Source organism: Eubalaena glacialis, chromosome 13, assembly GCF_028564815.1.
Source record: "Eubalaena glacialis isolate mEubGla1 chromosome 13, mEubGla1.1.hap2.+ XY, whole genome shotgun sequence".
NCBI lineage: Eukaryota > Metazoa > Chordata > Mammalia > Artiodactyla > Balaenidae > Eubalaena > Eubalaena glacialis.
In genome coordinates, this window is record NC_083728.1 from 12,053,020 (window position 1) to 12,072,783 (window position 19,764).

Genomic DNA, 19,764 nt, shown 5'->3' on the forward strand with positions numbered 1-19,764 from the left:
CTTAGGTTCTACTACTCACATTTTACAACTATGCAAATCGAAGCACAGAGAGATTAAATTACCTTTTAACACAGATGGAAAACCGGAGTCAGGATTTGAACCCATGCAGTCTGGCTTTGGTACCTGTGCATTTAAGAGTGCCAGTCGTTCTCAAACTCTTACGTGCATCAGAGTCACCCGGAGGGCTTCTGAAAATAAGAGTTGCTGGGGCAGACCCCCAGAGTTCCTGATTCAGCAGGTCAGTAAATCTAGGGTGTGGCCTGAGGATTTGCATTTCTAACATTTCTTCCAGGTGATGCAGCCACTGCTGGACAGGACTGTACTTTGAGAACCACTAACCTACATTATATGCCCCCCCTCCCCGGCCCCCAACCCCAGCCCCAGTCAATGCTGAGACTAGACTATATGTGCAATATCCCTTCCTATTTTTTCTGGGCATTCTCCGTGAAAATGTCCCCACTCTCCCTTTCTTAGCTTGCAAATGTATTGCCAGCCCTCCTCATTCCCCACAATCACACTGGCTGTTTTTCAAAAACAATCAACCCAATAATGTGTGTCAAATGAATGGATCTTTCTCCTCCCATTTTCCCTTAATGTTCTTGAGGAAGATGTTTCCCACAATCATCTCTTCCTCTTTAGTTTTTGGCAGCCTCTCTCAGATGGCCTACATCATCTAAGACCCTCTGGGGGTTCTGATGAGAGCCTGGAGTGGGGAAGGGGTCCTGCTCAAAGGCTTCCAAACTTGATTTTTACTGCCAAGGGAGACTCATTCATTCAGGCAACAAAGAGTCCCTGTGGGCCTACTGTGTGCTGGGCCCTCCGGTGCCGGGGATATGGTGTGAGGGAGAAAGACATGGTCTCTAATAGGCAGTGAGGTAGGCGGGTGGCGACAGATGGTTTAAAAAATTATTCAACTAAATAGTGATCCTAAGGAAAATCAATGGGAAATCTGCTCCTGTAATCTTCTGTTATGCCATGATACAGCCCCGCCATGCCCACACTTCTTGCCCACAGAAACTGTGACATAGTGTGTGTTGCTTAAGCTGCTAAGCTTGTGGTCTTTTGTTATACAGCAACGGATAACTAATACAACCTCTTTGTGGGCGATTTGCCTATAATTATCCAATTTACAAGAGCACACATCTTTTGATTTATCTTTTCTATTTTTAGGACTTTCTCCCACAGACCTGCATCATCCAAAACTGTGGCTATTTACATTTAAAAATTTAAATTAAAAAACAAAATTAAAAATTCAATTCTTCAGGCTCACTAGTCATATTTTTAGAGCTCAATAGCCCACGTAGCTAGTGGTTACATACTGGACACAGCAGATAGAGGACATTTCCATCATCACAGAAAGTTCTGTGGACGGTGCTGCTATAGACCAACTCACACTGACATGTAGGAAAGATACATACACACAAATGTCTAAGACAGCATTGGTCATAATAGCAAAGTGATTAATACAACAGATACAATTACTGGTATGTTAACTCCATGAGGAAAGGGATTTTTGCCCATTTTGTTTACTACTGTATACTCAGCTTCTAAAACAGTACCTAGAGCATGGTAGGTAACTCCATAAGTATTCGTTAAATGAATATACAGCTGATAAGGAATGATGTTTGAAATATAGTTTTGATTAAAATAACACCAGGATGCTGAGTAATGCAACTAATATGTGTATATGTTTGTGTATGATGAATAGATGTCTCTGGGAGGTAGGGTGACCAACTATCCCAATTTGCCTGGGGCTGAGGGGTTTCCCAGGATGTGAGGCTTTCAGTGCTAAAGCTGGGAAAGTCCCAGGCAGAGCAGGATGAGTTGATTACCCTACTGGAAGGATTCCAGAGAATCCAGTACAAGTGGCTATTATCAGGAAGTGAAACTGAGAGCCTGGGGCCTAGGTTCTGGGCCTGGAGCAAGACTTACTTGTCATTCTCTTCCCTATTGTATTGTCTAAACTTTTCTATCAAGTTCATGCATTACTTTTTAAGTAAAAAAATAAACAATGGTGCATTAGGCCCTGTGGGAGAATAGTTGAGATGAATTAGACATGACACCAGCCCTCAAATCAAGAAACCCTCAGAGTCCTCTCAGCCTCAGGTCACATTTAAAATTTATTACTATGCTTATCTAAAGTAGGAAGAGTTTACACCATTATGCATTTCTACATTTATTAATTTATGGGTAGATAATTTCATCCAGTTCTTCAGGATTGCTAAACTGGGGACTTCCCAGGTGGCGCAGTGGTTAAGAAACCCCCTGCCAATGCAGGGGACACAGGTTCGATCCCTGGTCCAGGAAGATGCCACATGCCACGGAGCAACTAAGCCCATGCGCCACAACTACTGCGCCTGCGCTCTAGAGCCCGTGAGCCACAACTACTGAGCCCACGTGCCGCAACTACTGAAGCCCGTGAACCCTAGAGCCTGTGCTCCGCAACAAGAGAAGCCACCGCAATGAGAAGCCCCTGCACCGCAACGAAGAGTAGCCCCCGCTCACCGCAACTAGAGAAAGCCCTTGTGCAAGGACGAAGGCCCCAAAATAAATAAAATTAAATCTTTAAAAAAAAAAAAAAGATTGCCAAACTGGTAAGAGAGCCAGGAGGAATTCCCATCTGCACCACTAGGGGGCGTAGGAGTATCTCACAGGCTCACCTGGCCTGGCTCAACTAGGTGATCATGGCTTCCCTTGCTCTTTACAGTTCCTTAAATGTTTACTGCCCCTACCTCTATGGCTTACTGTACTTAGCATGGAAGTAAAAACCAAAAAGAAAAAAAAAAGACTGGGGAAAAAAAAAAGGACATAGTCTCGGATTGCAAGGAGTTTTTATTTTTATTTTATTTTATTTTCCAAGGAGTTTTAAGATGAGTGACACTGACATGTAAATGTCTATTTAGGGACTTCCCTGGTAGCGCGGTGGTTAAGAATCCGCCTGCCAATGCAGGGGACACGGGTTCGAGCCTTGGTCCGGGAAGATCCCACATGCTGCGGAGCAACTAAGTCCGTGCGCCACAACTACTGAGCCTGCGCTCTAGAGCCCGCGTGCCACAACTACTGAAGCCTGTGCGCCTAGAACCCATGCTCCGCAACAAAAGAAGCCACTGCAGTGAGAAGCCCGCGCACCACAACGAAGAGTAGCCCCCGCTCGGCGCAACTAGAGAAAGTCCGTGCACAGCGACGAAGACCCAACGCAGCCAAAAATAAATAAGTAAATTAATAATAAATAAATAAATGTCTATTTTACCAATAACTTCTAGGTGTCAGGTATCCTGATAGGTGTTGAAATTATGGCAGAGAATGATTTGGATATAAACAGGAAAGACGCAGGGGATGACCACGTAAAAAGGCTGCATCCAGAAAATTGCAGTTCATCAGTTACTCCACCAGCTCATTGCTTTTGCACAGCATTTTACAATTTGTATTATATCAAGGGTCAGCAAGATCCGATAAGAACTAAAACTGAAAAATGGATATTATGGTTGCTCCTGGTGATGTCTAATCTACTTTCTGTCCTTTGGTTGTTTTGTTTTGTTTTTTTTTTTTTTGGCTGCGTTGGGTCTTCGTTGCTGTGCACGGGCTTTCTGTAGTTGCGGCGAGCAGGGGCTACTCTTCATTGTGGTGCGCAGGCTCATTGCGGTGGCTTCTCTTGTTGCAGAGCACAGGCTCTAGGCGCGCGGGCTTCAGTAATTGCAGCACATGGCCTCAGTAGTTGTGGCACGCGGACTCTAGAGCGTGGGCTCAGTAGCTGTGGTGCACGGGCTTAGTTGCTCTGCGGCATGTGGGATCTTCCCAGACCAGGGATTGAACCCATGTCCCCTGCATTGGCAGGCAGACTCTCAACCACTGCGCCACCAGGGAAATCCCTGTCTCTTTGAATTTGCCTATAATAAGCATTTCATGTAAGTGCAATCTCATAATATTTGTCCTTTTGTGACTGGCTTCTTTCACTTAGCATAATGTTTTCAAGGTTAATCCATGGTATAGCATGCGTCTAAACTTCATTCCTTTTTACGGCTGAATAATATTCCATTGTGTGGATATACCATATTTTGTATATCCACTCATCTGTTGATGGACATGGGTTGTTTTCACCTTTTGGCTATTGTGAATAATACTGCTATGATTATTGTTGTACAATATTCTGCTCAAGTCCATGTTTTCAATTATTTTGGGTATATACCTAGGACTAGAATTGCTAGGTCACATGGTAATTCTTTTTAACTTTTCAAGAACTACCAAACTGTTTTCCACAGCAGCTGCACCATTTTTCATTCCAACCAGCAATGTACAAGTTTTCCAGTTTCTCCACATCCTTGCCAACACTTGTTATTTTTCTTTTCTTTTCTTTTCTTTTTTAATTATAGCCATCCTAGTAGGTGTGAAGTTGTATCTCATTGTGGTTTTGATTTGCATTCCCTAATGGCTAATGATGTTGAGTGTCTTTTCATGTGCTTATTGGCCATTTGTCTGTCTTCTTTGGAGAAATATCTATTCCAAATATATATTCCAGTCTTTTGTCCATTTTTAAATTGGGTTGTCTTTTTTTTTTTGTCCATGCCCTGCATCATGTGGGATCTTAGTTCCCCAACCAGGGATCAAACCTGTGCCCCCTGCAGTGGAAGCTCGGAGTCTTAACCACTGGACCGCCAGGGAAGTCCCTAAATTGAGTTGTCTTTTTGTTGTTGAATTGTAGGAGTTCTTTTTTTTTTTTAGGAGTTCTTTATATATTCTGGATATTATAAATTCTACTCTTCTGAGCAGCATAAATGCAAGGTGCCCAGGATTGAGAAGAATGACATCAAGCACAACCACGTTGCCCAAACATCTGAGGCCTACTGTGCACCTCAGCCTAGCAAGCCCCATGAGTCTGAGTCAAAAATAGTCCTAGCTAGCTTGTGTTGAACTATCACTCCGCACTGGCACCTGTATTAGCTCATTCAATCCTTGGGGGTAGTTAGTTCTATTAACCCCATTTTGCTGATAAGGAAACTGAGGCCCAGCGAGGTAACTAGCTTGTCCAAAGTCACGTATAGTTGGAAAGTGGCAGAACTGGGATCTGAACTCAGGCCTCTCGGCTTCTTTTCACAAGTCCCATCATTCTTTTGGCACTTCCTTACTTTCCGGCTCCATAGGATGTGCCAGCCTCACATTGTAATTTCTCTGCCCCAGCTCTGACAATCAGTTGTTTCTCCAAGGCTTGGTTCATTTTAGTGGAGAATGGTATTTAGAAAGCAAGATATGGGTGCTCAGTGCTTATTGCCACAGCAGTGTCATTTTTTCTTTTCTTTCTTTTTTTTTTTTTTTTGCCATACTGCATGGCTTGTGGGATCTTAGCTCCCCAGCCAGGGATGGAACCTGTGCCCCCTGCAGTGGGACCAGGGAGTCCTAATCCCTGGACCGCCAGGGAATTCCCCCCTCCCCCCCCCTTTTTTTTTCTAACAGTGGTGTCATTTCTCATAGGCTCCCTCAGTAGACAGAACTAGGAAGTATATCTACATATAGTGTTTATAATTGCAAAATTTCACTTAAAAATCTGGACTTTCTGCTCCTCTTCAGAAACCTGAATATCTGATCGTGATCATCTGGGAAATTGGCAACAATCAGCTGGAGGATGGTAGGGGTTCAATAATTTTTGTTTTCTCACTAAAGTATTTATTGAATGCCTACTGTGAGCCAGGTACTATGTTGTATTACATTACTACTAATTTCTGGTACTATATAGTATGAGATGATAGTACTCTAGTACAAGTTATGCCTACCTTATATGTTTGTAGGCAGTTGAGTTTCAATTTCCAGTCCTTACTTTTTATTGCTTTCTTCCCTCCAGCTGGAAGGAAAGCTGGACATGCTTACATGTCCAAGTCACTCAAAGCCCAGTGCAAATGCCACCTCCTCCTTGAGGCTGTCCCCAATTTGCCATCTCAGATGTCTCTTCTCCATTCTCTAAGCTCTCTATCCCTCTCATAACGTTCACCACCTTCTATCCTGAATCACTGGTTTTTAGTTCATCCTACTCCTAATTTATTAATATTCTCTCTTTTTAAAAATAGTTATTTATTTTATTTATTTGGCTGTGCCAGGTCTTAGTTGCGGCAGGCGGGCTCCTTAGTTGTGGCATGCGAACTCTTAGTTGAGACATGCATGTGGGATCTAGTTCCCTGACCAGGGATCGAACCCGGGCCCCCTGCATTGGGAGTGTGGAGTCTTAACCACTGTGCCAGCAGGGAAGTCCCTTAATATTCTCTTTCTGATAAGGAGGCTGTATGCTCCTTGAGGGCAAAGGCTGTATCTGTCTTGCTTGTGTCTGTCTCTGCCCCTTAAATCGAACATCAATCCTGGCATATTGTAGGCATTCAATGAAAATTTCAGTTGGAAACAAATGCTGTTGAGCTCTCTAATGGGTGTGCTACTAGTAGTAGTGTAGTATGGCAGGTAGTAGTAATATAATTGTGAGCAAAACAGGTATACTAGTTTTGTCCTCACAGAGCTAACTGACTTCTAGGGGAGAAAGATATTAATAAAAATCATATAATATGTATTTGTAGAATGATGTAAAAAACATGATCTGTATTTGCATTATTGTCCACAGTTGGCTTCATACATATGCATACATACATACGCACCCTTAGAAAATATATAGTATCAGTTGATGTTTTGTTTTCCATTTCAGGGTATGTCTCTTTTTTCCTTCCAAAATATGTCTTGCAGAGTTATGTAGGTTTACATTATCCTTTTTAAGTGATACATAGTAGTCATTAGTATGGCTACACCATTCCCTTATTGATGGACATTTAGAATGTTTCTGGGTTTTGTTTTTGCATTACAAACAATGATGCAACAGGTCTCTTTGTGCACTTATGCTTTTTCTCTGGTAGATTCCAAGAAATCAAATTGATGGGTCATAGGCTTGCTTTTTTTTTTCATTTTTTGCTCTACACGTCTGTGTCATTAGAATTCATGCATTACTTTTGTGATTTAAAAAAAAACACTAAAAAATAGAAAGAAGTAGGTAGATGGTTCATGTTGCTGGCTTTTAGAAAGTAGAGGTGCCTAATCATTGTTACATGACTGTTACATAATCTGCTAATCATTATGTAATAAAAGCTGAAAAGGATGCTCCCGTGATTCCATGTCACCAAGCAGAGAACTCTCAGCCCTCCAGCCCTGTCTAAAAGATGAGAAACATGGCTCCCTTCAGAGACTTTGGTATTTTTCTGATATGAAATGTCACCGAGAATCAATGGCCAGGGTTTCCTACCAGTAAAGCCTTCTTAAAAATCTGTTTTCTTTTTTGCTGTCACAGAACCACAGAGCTGGAAGGGACTTATTAGCAGCCTCATGCAGTCTTGTAACAGTTTCCAAAGGACAGTTTCGAGTTGTTGCAAAGGCAGAGGGTTTGGGTAGGACAGTTTTCCTCAGCTGGAATTCCTGTAAACACCATCACCTTACAGGTGATTAAGAGAGGAGCTTAAACATGAGCTGATAACAGCTGAAGTATACAAAGACCTTAAGTGATGCTCAGACAGCAACAGCTAAATATAGTAATTGCTGCTGTTTGAATAGCTGGTTGCTGGTTCTCCAAATGCTCTCCCATGTATTATGTCATTGACTCCTGAGACAAGGCCCACTGACTTTAGCTGGGGACTCCAAGGCTGTGAGAGAATCCTGCAATCAAGCAACATCTGTTGGGTACCTCCTGATCATGTGCAGAGCTCACAGGAAACAGAGATAAATAAGAAGCTCCAGGTCTTGTGGGGGGTGTCAGGTTTAAGCATATATATATATATATATATATACTTATTTATGGTAAGAGCTGAGATAAAATTATGAAAGACAGTGTTATGGGGTGGGAAAACAGAGGAAGGTGGGTCTTTGCCTGTAGAAATCAGAGAAAGCTTCAGAAAGGATGTGAGGACTGAGCTGGGGCTGGAAGCCAAGAAAACAAGGAAGGGAAGAGGCGAAAGGAAGAACATTCAAACCCAGGGAACAGCATATAGAGGCATAGAGGCCAGAGGCAAAGAAGAGTATGGTAGGTACAGAGAGCCAAGACCATGTTGGAGAAAGACAACTTGGCATGGAGTGGGCTCTGAGTCTTCAATAAATGTCTGGGGGTAAGATAGAGAGATGGAGTGAGTGGTTCAATGGTAAATATGTTCAGCAAAGTCTTGAGTATGTGCTAGGCACTTTGCAAGCACTAGGGATTCAGTGAGTGGTGAATCACAAAAGCGGAGTTCACGGTCAATGTGGTGGGTGGGAGGCAAATCTATAAAGTGAAGTGACAAGCCACCAGAATTTATGCCAGTGTAGTTTACACTGCAGGTGTCTGGTGAGGTCACAAAGCAAGGAGGCAATATTTGGTTTGGTCTTCCCCAACCCTGGTTTCCATTCAAGGAAGTTGAGGGCTGAGAGAAGTCATTTCCTTTAACTTAACCAGATTTTATTTATTTATTTATTTATTTATTTATTTATTTCTGGCCCCGCGGCAGGGCTTGCGGGATCTTAGTTCCCCCACCAGGGATTGAACTCCGGCCGACGGCAGTGAAAGCGCCGAGTCCTAACCACTAGACCGCCAGGTAATTCCCAACTTAACCAGATTTTAAAAACAAAGTGTATTTAGATTATTACTATAAGCCAACTACTGTAATAAGCTGTTTCCATACTCACTTCATTCTCACATGAATCTCAGGAGGCGGTATATTATTATTGCATTTTACGGGTGAAAAAGCTGAGGCTCAGAGAAGTTAAGTAACTAGCCTAAGGTCATGCAGATGGTAAGTGGCAAAGGCAAAGCTGGAACCCTCACTAAACATAGCCTGTAACATCAACAGTCCTCTCAAGTCTGGATCCAGGCTCACGTGATACTGGGCACCTCACTTGCTCTTTTTAAGCCTCTGGTATTTCCACCTGTAAAATGGGGGTGAGGGAGCCAACTGTCAGCTTCTGGTCAGGCGCGGTCGGGAGCTCAGCTCGCAGATCATCTCGACAAGGGGAGGAGGAGGCCGCGGGTCGCTCAGTCTGAGATCGCAGCTCCGAGCTACGACCTCCAGACTACAGACCGGTTCCCATGACAACCCGGCCAGCCGCCATCCTGTGACCGAGGGCGTGCGTCACTTCCGGCCCGTTTATTTCCGGGTCCCAGCCCCAGCAGTGGCAGTGGGCCTTTAGGCCCCAAAGCGGGACTCCGCGGCCTCTCTGCTCACTCTTCTGCCTCCCGCTTCTTCCTCCGCCGCCGGCGAGCAACGGCCTCTCCCCAGCCCAGGGCGTAGCCGCGGCCCGGCCTCCCTTTGCACCCGCCTCCGAGAGACGTCACTTCCTGGTTGAGTGTTTCCGGGTCGCCGCGGCCCCGGGCTACTGGTCTCTGTCTCCTGCTGCCGGCCGGAGCTGCGAGAGCCCAGCCGGGCCTGGCTCCGGCGGCGGCCGCGGCTCCTTCTTGCTCCCCTCGGCCGGGGCGTCCTCGGCGGCAGTGCCGGGGTGAGTGCGGGGCGGCCGCGGGCGGAAAAGGCCTCTGGGGCTTTCCCCGGCGGAGGGGGAGCCCCCGGTTCGGCGGGGCTCGGCCGCCCCGGGAGCGGGGTCCCATCGCGGCCTGCGGGGGCGACGGGCGGGCCCGTCTTTTCGGCGCTCCGGGGGCCCATTTAATTCTCAGGATCCCCACTCCCCCAGGGTGGCTCAGGGCAGCTCAGGAGGAACACCCCCTCTACAGCGACTAACACGGCAGGAGGACACCCCGATTCCACCGTGAGGCAGTTACCGCGCAGTGGTCTCCAGCTCACGCTCTGGTGGCATACTGGGGTTTGTACTCACTGTGTGACCTTGGGCAAGTCACTTCGTCTCTGAGCCTCAGTTGCCTGATTAGTTAAATGGGGAGTGAACCTGCCTACTAGGGCCGTGGTGGGGATGAAGTGAGACGCATGCGAAGCACAGTCTCTGGCATACAGCGGGCGTCCAATAAATGATAGCTGCTGTTAATTCATTCACGGACCCGTGGGGAGGGCCCGAGTTGGGGACTAGGGTGTTTTTCACAACTGATGTCGCACTCAGAGGCTGTTGGAATTATCAGGCTGGGAATAGCAGTCGCCAGCTTCTGTCCCCTGCAGGGAGGGGAACCTCCTTGCTTCAGAGCCCCTCTGCGAGTCGCAGCTGCCACTGGGGAAGCCCAATTTCAGCATCGCTGAGGTTATTTTCAGAGGTTTGGAAACCCTCTCTCTGAATTTCTCTGGAACTGGGTTGGGGTGTGGGGACCCTCTGGCGCTTCACAGCCAGTGGAAGGTTGCCTAGGATGTGTCTCAGGGGCCTCGGGCTGGGGATGAATGCAGAGGAGTGGGGTGCGGAGGTGGAGGGGGTTGATCTGCGCTCCCCTTGCTGCTATTTGGAGGCCAGGGGAACTCTGAGCCGCTTGAAGCTAGACCAGGGATACATAAACCTGTGGACTGGGGCGATGCCGGGCCCAAAATAGCTTCTGTCTGTGCAGGGAGGGGGCGCCTTCAAATGCTGCTTGGGGAATGTTTCTGCTTGAATGGGCCAGCTGAGGTAAAGCCAAGCTCATGCTTTGCTATCCAGAATCATTTCAGTTCCGTTTAGTGAGGTTTTAAACAGATATAGCTTTCCTTTGAGATGTTAAAAAAATAATAATTAAAAAGCCACCACCTCCCTGACTGCAATATCTCTCTCTTCATTGCTTTGCTTTTCAAAGGGGGCCCAGATTGTGAGTGCAGGAAGTGCTGACCAGGCCTGTTGGCTCTGGGCACCCGTCTGATTCTGTTAGGGATGTTCACGGTGCCATTTTTTTTTTTTTTCTTTCCGCCACACTGGCACGTCTTGGCGTTCCAATCCTTGGGTTGCTTGGAGAAATTAACGGCTTCTGTCACCGGGCTGTCTTGGTCTCCTGTAACCACGCTGTTTTTGCAGAGAGCGTGTTTTTTGTTGTTTTTGCAGAGTGCTAGGAATAAATTGCTGGCTCTATGCTCAGAAGAGACACCAGCTACAATGCAGCCTGTATTCTCAGGAATGAATTCAGGAGGGATGATGTCAGCTGCTCTACCACTGGCCCGGCTCTGGTCAGCCTCTCCTCTTGGCCCTTGAGCTTACGTCATAAATAGATCTGTGGCTCTTCCAGCCCCATTCTGTGTGAGAAGATGTGAATTTTGCTACTACTGGAATTTTTAGAACTCAACTCTGCTGGCCCTGCCATAGGGCATTCTGACTTAGTTGAGCCCTTTCAAGAAGAGCTGTCCAGCAGCAGGACAGCTTTGCCTAAAAGCAGCACAGCTCAGAGCTTGAGTCAGGGTTTTGGCCTCAGACCTAGGTTCAGATCTCAGAGGCACTTCTTCCTAGCCTTGTGATGTAGGGCAAGCGACTTGGCCCCTCTGAGCCTCAGTTTTTTCTTTTTTAACCCTGGGGTTGTCGTGTGGATTTCGTTGATTTTCACGGAGCACTTAGCAAAGGGCCCTTATGTACTCATCCCTTGGTGAATGGTACTAATGGTAACAATAAATGAGTGAGATAAATGAGAAAAAGCACAGGCTGCAGGGCCGGTCAACCCAAGTTCAGATTCTAGCTCTGACCCATTCAAGCTGTGTTGGGCAGGTTGTTTAATGGCTGAGCCTTGGTTTGTTTCGTCATAGAATTGTGAGGATTAAACTGGGTGATGCAGTTAAAGTGGAAAGCCCAATGCTTAGCACATAGTAGGACTTCAATAATTGTTAGTTTCCTTCTCTCCTTGCCTTAATTATCTTTTAGCATTCATTTTCTTTCACCTGTTTCCTCACCTACCTAGGTTGGTTCAAGATTTTTCTTAGATGGGTTTCCTATCCTTGACTTTGGGACTTTGAATACTAACTGGGCTATTTGGATCCCTTTTCCTTGTTTATCTGTCAGCCATAAACAAGGGTGTGGAGTGTGGTGTGATTACAGAGCAGCAGACTTTGTTTAAAAAAAAAATCAGTCTCTATTAGCTGAAGGCTGACGTCCTTGGAGAAAAATCACAGCAGTGTTTAGAAGACTTGATGTCCCTCTGTTTAAATTGTTCTCAGGTGTACTAAAAAACAGTCCCTGGGGCCAGAGGCTGGATGAAAGCTTCTTTTGGATAAAAAAAAAAATGGTATTATGTATATGGGTTTTTTTTAGCAAGGACAGTGATGTCTTCTCTCAGGTTGCAATACAATTTTATTTTTTAAGAGAACATACATACTTTGATCCTGGGCAGTAAGCCTTTCAAGTAGAATTCAGGGCAGAGCTATATCTTCTCAACTTCTGTTCCCTACTGTCCCCTACCCACCCCACATTCCCCCCACTGCACGCAGCCTAGGGCCCGGCATAGGGTAGGTGCTGCATACTTGTTGAGCTCAGGAATCATGGGGTGGTGGGAGGTACACAGGTTTCAAGTCATAAGGCCAGTGGAATCTGGGATCCACCTTTTCCTAACACTGAGCTATAGACAGCATGTCGTGTCATGGAGCCTTGGTTTCTTCTCGCTCCCGCTGGTCTCCCAGAATTCTGGGGAGAGCTAAATGAGAAACTGAAACATCATTTCGCCTGTTTTATCAAACATCTGCTATGTGCCAGGAGCTGTGTTAGGCATCATGGTGAACAAAACAGACACTGTCCTCGCCTTTGTGGAGCTTACTGGGTATTGGCGGGAGACAAAGAGAGGAAGCTAGTAAATGAATAAAGTTGATAATTTCAAATGGTGATTACCCCAGGGTAACGCAATAACGAGGGCCAGGGCAAGTAGGATTTACTGAGCTGAGGTTGTCAGGGAGAGCCTCGGAGGGATGACATTTGAGCTGAGACCTGAATGATGGGAGTGAGCCAGCGACGGGAGGAATCAAAGGAAGAACATGCAGAAGGAACAACATGTGCAGAGATCCTGAGGTAGGGACTTCCCTGGTGGTGCAGTGGTTGAGAATCCACCTGCCAATGCAGGGGACACGGGTTCGAGCCCTGGTCTGGGAAGATCCCACATGCTGCGGAGCAACTAAGCCCGTGCGCCACAACTACTGAGCCTGCGCTCTAGAGCCCGCGAGCCACAACTACTGAAGCCCGCGTGCCTAGAGCCCGAGCTCTGCAACAAGAGAAGCCACCGTGATGAGAAACCCGCGCACCGCAACGAAGAGTAGCCCCTGCTCGCTGCAACTAAAGGAAGCTCGCACGCAGCAACGAAGACCCAACGCAGCCAAAAATAAATAAATGAATTAAAAAAAAAAAGAAAGGCTACCTGGCCTTTAAAAAAAAAAAAAAAGGTCTTGAGGTAGAAATGGGCTTGATGTGTTTGAGGAGCAGACAGAAAGGTGCTTGTGGGTGGACCTTAAGAGGGAAGGGAAAGACTGCTCTGAGGACCACAGAGACGGTCAGGAGGTAAAATTTGATCCCAAGTGGATTTGTTTGCCTTGTGTGCTCCTCAGGCCTATTTGTTCTATTTGTTCCTGAAGCCTTGGGCTTCCTTGGCAGGGCAGTGGGTGGGAGAAGGTGACCTCTCTGTGTCCCTAATTCTCCTGTTGTCTTACCCCTCACCCCACAGTTAAAACCCCTGGGTGTCTCCCCAAAGCTGTGGAGAAGCCAGAGGAGTGGCTCATTGAGACATGGGTGATTTTATTGACTTCCTGGTAGTTGCCAGGCTCGTAGGCCCTTAGAACTTCTGAGCTGAACTCAGATCTGCTAAAGGACTCCACAGGTCCGTCCCATCCCACTGTGGCTTCTTTTTGGTCCCTCATCATTTCCCACAGCCAGCAGGACCCCACCCTTCACTCAGGCAGCAGGTCTTTATGAAGCACGTAACCTGCTCTGGCATTGTGACCCTTATTGAGTCATTTGGTCGCAATCCCTGCACCCATGAGCTTGTGGTCAGGAAAGGTAGGACAGGCGAGTGTGAAAATGCGTGTCACCCCCCAGTCGGAGTTATTTGCATTCCTTGAGGATACTTGGAGGGTCTAGCACCTTCAGACACCAGAAATGTCTGCTTGTGTGTATCAAGGGCTTACTTTGAGCTGGCATTCTGAAGAGCTTTCTATACTGATTGCATATAATCCTTCCACCAACTCTGGACTATAAGTGCTATTATTAACCCCCTTTTTCAGATGAGAAACTGAGGCCCAGGTTGAGTAGTTTGCTCAAATAACCTAGAAAAGCAGATCCAGGGTTCACACCCAGGCAGTCCAGCTTTGCAATCTGTTTGTAACCCCGGTGCTGTGTTGCCTCCCCTGGCCTGGCAGGTCCCTCCATGAATCCAGATTTGCTCCCAGCATCGTAACACCAAGAATACTGATGGATCTGTGCATGTTCTACTAACAAGTGGCCAAGGAGACAGCAAGAGTGTATAAATCCTGTGTGTCCCAGCTCAGAATGTCCTTTCCTCTCCCAACAGCGGACTGTAAAAAAAAACAAAGTCGGATATGGAATTCCCTGGTGGTCCATGGTTAGGATTCCACGCCTCCACTGCAGGGGGCATGGGTTCGATCCCTGGTCTGGGAATTAAGATCGCACATGTGGCACGGCCCAAAAAAACAGACGAACAAAAAAACCAAAGACGGATAAAGGCACTCTCCAGGACTCAGCAGTCAAAGTGGTCTTTTTTAAAAAATTGCAGATTTGATCGTGTCCCTCTCCCCCTTGCTTTGAACTGTTCAGGGGCTTCACTTGGCTCTTTGAATAAAATGTACAACTCTTTGAGACCTTGGGGATCAGGATCCCGCTTATGCCGGCAGCTTCATCTCCTGTGACTCCCCTCCTCTCTCTGCTTCAGCCACACTAGCCTTCTTTGTGTGCACATGCCAGGCTCCTTCCCGCCTCAGGAAAGCGGGGTGTGGTGGTTAAGGGGACGGACTTGGGAGCCAGCCTGCCTGGGCTCTGATCTCAGCTCTGCTTCTTAATAGTCCTGTAACTTGGGGCAAGTTTCTTGATGTCTCCATGTCTCAGTTTTCACATTTGTAAAATGGGGATAACAATAGTGCCTATCTCCTGGAGTTGTTTAAGAAGACGGAATGAGTTAGTCCATGTAAGCACCTGGCATGTAGTAAGTGCTGAAAGTGTTAGCTCAGGGCCTTCCTCCCTGCCGACGCCTCATCCTTTGGGTCTAACCGTCACTTTCTCAGGGGCTTTTTAACCATCCCCCATCCCCATGAAACCAGGTTAGGTGCCCCAACCGTATTTTTCATTTGTGAGCTCAGCAAAGTCAAGGACCTTATCTGTCTTGTTTCCACTACAGCATGGTGCACCTATTCGCTAAATGTGTTGAATGAGCAGAAAGGGCCAGGGGCTGGTGGTGCCCGGTGTAGCTCAGGACAGCTCTGTGTTTTGTTTGGCCTCAGCAGCTGCAAGCTGGGACGTGGACCATCTCAAGGAATGATGTGCTGCTTATTCTTCCTCTTCCAGAGCATTCTGCTGGTCCAGGCAGGCGACACGTCAATGCTTTTAGCAATGTCCCTGCCTCTAACTCAGAAGCCATGGAGGAAATAAGGTAGCCCCCGTCCCTGGATCGGATCGGATGGGGAAGCCCAGTTCAATGGATGCGAAATATAAGGATGACTTATTTCGGAAGTACGTGCAGTTCCATGAAGGCAAAGTGGACACCACCCCCAGCAAGCAGCGGCCTGGCAGTGATGAGTCCCTGCGGGTGGCAGCCTCGACCCTGCTCAGCCTGCACAAGGTGGATCCCTTTTATCGATTCCGGCTGATCCAGTTCTATGAGGTGGTGGAGAGCTCCCTGCGCTCGCTGAGCTCCTCCAGTCTGCGGGCTCTGCACTGTGCCTTCAGTGTGCTCGAAACGGTGGGTGTCAACCTTTTCCTCTACCCGTGGAAGAAGGAATTCAGAAGCATCAAGGTAAGGTCTCGGGACGGGCTCGCCACGCTGGCCTCCCTTCTCCCTTCTCGCCCCTTCCAGTCCATCTTGAGAGGGTTTGTGCCCATCTAATCACATCCTTCCTCTGCTCGCGGGCCCCCCCGGCTTCCCCACTGCCTTTGAGATAGCAACCAGAACTGCCCCCATGGCTCCCCACCTGGCCCCTCTGCCTGGTGTCATCTCTTAACTGGCTCCCCACCCCTGGCAGCTCACATCTGAAACTGAGGTTGGAAAGGTGGGCAGTACCCGGTTGTGCAGGGCCTTGGAGCCCAGAGCAGAGGGCTGGAATTTATCCTAAGGGGGCTGGGAAGCAGGCAGTGCCGGGATCAGGTTTACATTGGAAAAGAATCCTCCTGCTTGCTGTACGGGAGATGGACTGTAGAGGGGCAAGAGTCGGCCGGGGAGACCATTCGGAGGCTGCTGCAGGTGTCCGCGCAAGCTGAGGAAAACAGAGAGGAGGGAGGAGGATGAATTCGAGACAGAGAATTCTGAATCATTCCAAAGGCAGTGATGGCTCAGGAGAGTTTCCACCAAGTCAGGCTAAGCCTAACGTATGCTTCACACCTTTGTAGAAATGCCAGAAAGGAGTATCCTCATTGCTCGTGGGTGTTGTGCCTCTAATCCGATCCCCTTTCTGCACCCACGTTTGCCCTGTTCTTCCTCAAGGAGCAGAGCCACTGCACCCCATGTAGAAAGCTAGTGGCTTTGTTCCCTACGCTGAAGAAAGGAGCGCTGTGTCATTTCCCTCAGACCCGTGCGCTGAGCTGTTGGGAAGCATTAGCCTCTGCCTCCCGCAGTGAGACGCTGCCCTGGAGATCACTCCCCCTTCCTCTCCCTGTGTGTTCCGGTTCAGACTTGATGGGATACGCTCTGATGCAGGCTCCGTGCGTTGTGTGCCTCAGAGAGAAAAACCCGCCTCTCTTTTTCTACCCGCCTTCCTTCCCCTAGACCTACACGGGCCCCTTTGTTTATTACGTCAAGTCCACATTACTGGAAGAGGACATCCGAGCCATCCTGAATTACATGGGCTACGTGCCCGAGTTGGGGACTGCGTACAAGCTCAAAGAGCTGGTAGAGACCCTCCAAGTGAAGATGGTCTCCTTTGAGCTCTTTCTGGCCAAGGTGGAGTGTGAACAGATGCTGGAAATCCACTCCCAAGTCAAGGACAAAGGCTACTCTGAGTTGGACGTGGTGAGCGAGCGCAGGAGCAGCGTGGAGGACGTGCGTGGCTGCTCAGACGCCCTGCGGCGGCGGGCCGAGGGCCGGGAGCACCTGACAACCTCCATGGCCCGCGTGGTGCTCCAGAAGTCGGCCAGCGAGCGGGCAGCCAAGGACTACTACAAGCCCCGTGTGACCAAGCCCTCAAGGTCGGTGGACACCTACGACAATTACTGGGAGAGCCGGAAGCCGCCCCTGAAGGCCTCGTTGAGCCTGCGGAAGGAGCCTGTGGCAGCAGACTTGGGGGACGACCTCAAGGACGAGATCATCCGCCCGTCCCCCTCGCTCCTGGCCATGTCCAGCTCCCCCCACGGCAGCCCGGATGACCTGCCGTCCCCCTCCCCCAACAATGGCCTTGGCTTGCTGCGTGGCACGTACTTCTCCACTCAGGAGGATGTGGATCTGTACACAGACTCGGAGCCCAGGGCCACGTACCGAAGGCAGGATGCCCTGCGGCCAGATGTCTGGCTGGTCAGAAGTGACGCCCACCCCATCTACCACAAGCGCTCGCCCCCCGCCAAAGAGTCCGCCCTCTCCAAGTGCCAAAACTGCGGTCTGTCCTGCAGCTCCTCCCTCTGCCAGCGCTGCGACAGCCTGCTCGCCTGCTCCCCGGCCTCCAAGCCCGGCGGCTTCCCCAGCAAGGCCTCCGCCCACGACAGCCTGGCCCACGGGTCATCTCTGCGGGAGAAGTATGCAGGCCAGCCGCACCTCCACTCGAAATCCAAGCCCTCCCCTGCAGCCGCCTCCCGCTGTGGCTTCTGTGACCGCCCGGGGGCCGCCAACACCTGCACCCAGTGTTCAAAAGCCTCCTGCGACGCCTGCCTCAGCACCTACCATTACGACCCCTGCTGCAAAAAGAGCGAGCTGCACAAGTTCATGCCCAACAACCAGCTGAACTACAAGTCTGCCCAGTTCTCCCATCTCGTGTACAGATAGACTCGCCTTGCACCTCCCTGCTACAAGGGCTACACCACTGACCTTTCTGGTTTCCTGGGGAAGAAATGTTAACGCGTTGATCTCAGAAGCAGAGGCCTGCACTTGACCACGTGGTTGTGGGGGGGGCGGATCGTGCGGCCGGCTGCCTCACGTGGGAGTTCCCGTATCGACTCAGATATGTCAGCTGATGGCTGCTTTGCCACCTGGCAAGAGAGACGGTGGCACTTGCATTCAGATTCATTTTTGCTAATCACTCCCTGTTCCGTTCTTTTGTTTTTGTCTCTCAAAGAGGATTTCTATCTCTGGGACTCTTGCCATGCCGACCGCTCCCACGGCAAAGCCAACTTGGACTGGGAAGGGCCCTCCAGGTCCCCTCCAAATGCCCACCTGGAGTGGTGAGCTAGAGGCCTGTTGGCTTGTGAAATGAGCCCTCCTGCCACACCGGGCCTCATCCACTGGCTCATCCCTCCACCGCCCTTTCCCAAACACGAGGATCCCCGGCGGCAGCCCCCCACCCAACTTCCCTGCCTCTCCACGTATCGAAGGTGACCCGAGTCCAGGATTCGCTTAATGTCATCCTGTTGCCTCCACAGTTCAGTTCAGCCTTGGGGTTTGTGAAGTTGGCTCTAGCGCTCTGAAGGGTGGACCTTCCACACTGGGACTGACTTTTCCCCCCTTTCTGTTGTTTGCACGTGCCTCTCTTACTCTACTGTAAATAGATATTTTTGAGATTTATTTTTAAATAAATATTCAACCTGCTGTGTGTTTCAAAGTGGTTAAAACATTAACGATGTAGCTATTTATAAAAATGCCCCGGGTTCTTTAGTCTTCCAAGGGAGGGGCTCATGCCCTTCCACCTGTATCCTCCACTCGCCACAGCCCGAGGGTAGAGTGGAGATTGTAGGGGCAGAGGAGGAACAGAGACGATGTCCCCTGAGTTGGTGGAGGGCCACTGTCTTCCCTACAATAAATTTCTAACACCTACCTCCAGTGTGCACTTAGGGGGTTAGTCCGGACTGAGAGGTCTGTGCGCCTGCAGACTGTGACAACCTAGTGACAATTCAGGAACCTCACCCTGTGGATCTCCAGCCTGGTCTTTGCCGCTTGCTGAGCTTGAACCTCGCACTCCAAACTTCTTGAGTCTCAATTCAGAAGGAAAATCGTTTGGGATTCCCACCACCCCTCCATCTCAGTCCTCTTCTCTTCACCTGTTTCCAGGATTCCTCTGCAACGTTTGTGACCTTTTTGCACTAAAAGGGGGCAGGAGCCGGCGTGCGCCCGTCAGACAGATGTGTCCTGAGGTTCTTAGCTGAGCCTCAGCGCTTCTAAACCCGAAGGCCTCTTAAACTCCTCATGTGAATTGCTGACCCCGGATTTCCTTTTGGGGTGCAGAGCAGGAGTGGGGCAAGAATTTGAAAATAAAACTGCTTCCTTGTGAACTAACAGTATATTTTAGCCATAAGTGTTTGTGATGTACAGAATGTTGTAGGAATTTACATGCAGTGGGTTTTCTGATAGAAGGAGGTATTCAGCTCTTGAGCAAATTTAAATCTGGCTGAATCCTGAGGCCACTGTGAATTTGCTGATGTTCTTCCAACTCAGTTGCGTGATTTTAAGGTTTTCAAAATCTTCTATGGCTCTTTTTCTATATATCTAGTAGATCACATGCAGATATTCAATGTGTATATAAAGCTGAATTTCACCCAACTTCATTACTAAGACCCACCCATTCTGGGGCATTCATCTCTGATGTTCTTCCTTTTCACGTTTCA

The 19,764-nt window shown here is 48.6% G+C and overlaps 1 protein-coding gene across 2 annotated transcripts; it reads left to right on the forward strand.

The window, feature by feature from the left end:
* Window positions 1–9,326: 9,326 nt before the first annotated feature.
* Window positions 9,327–18,751, forward strand: SPATA2 (spermatogenesis associated 2). Of its 2 annotated transcripts, none has more exons than XM_061209419.1 (3): window positions 9,327–9,477; window positions 15,373–15,820; window positions 16,787–18,751. In XM_061209419.1, the coding sequence occupies exons 2-3, from the start codon at window positions 15,485–15,487 to the stop codon at window positions 17,990–17,992; spliced, it is 1,542 nt and encodes a 513-aa protein (XP_061065402.1). In that variant the 5' UTR covers window positions 9,327–9,477; window positions 15,373–15,484; the 3' UTR covers window positions 17,993–18,751. The 2 variants fall into 2 exon arrangements, with proteins under 2 accessions (XP_061065402.1, XP_061065403.1); XM_061209420.1 differs by lacking the exon at window positions 9,327–9,477 and adding an exon at window positions 9,667–9,795.
* The last annotated feature ends 1,013 nt before the right edge of the window (window positions 18,752–19,764 follow it).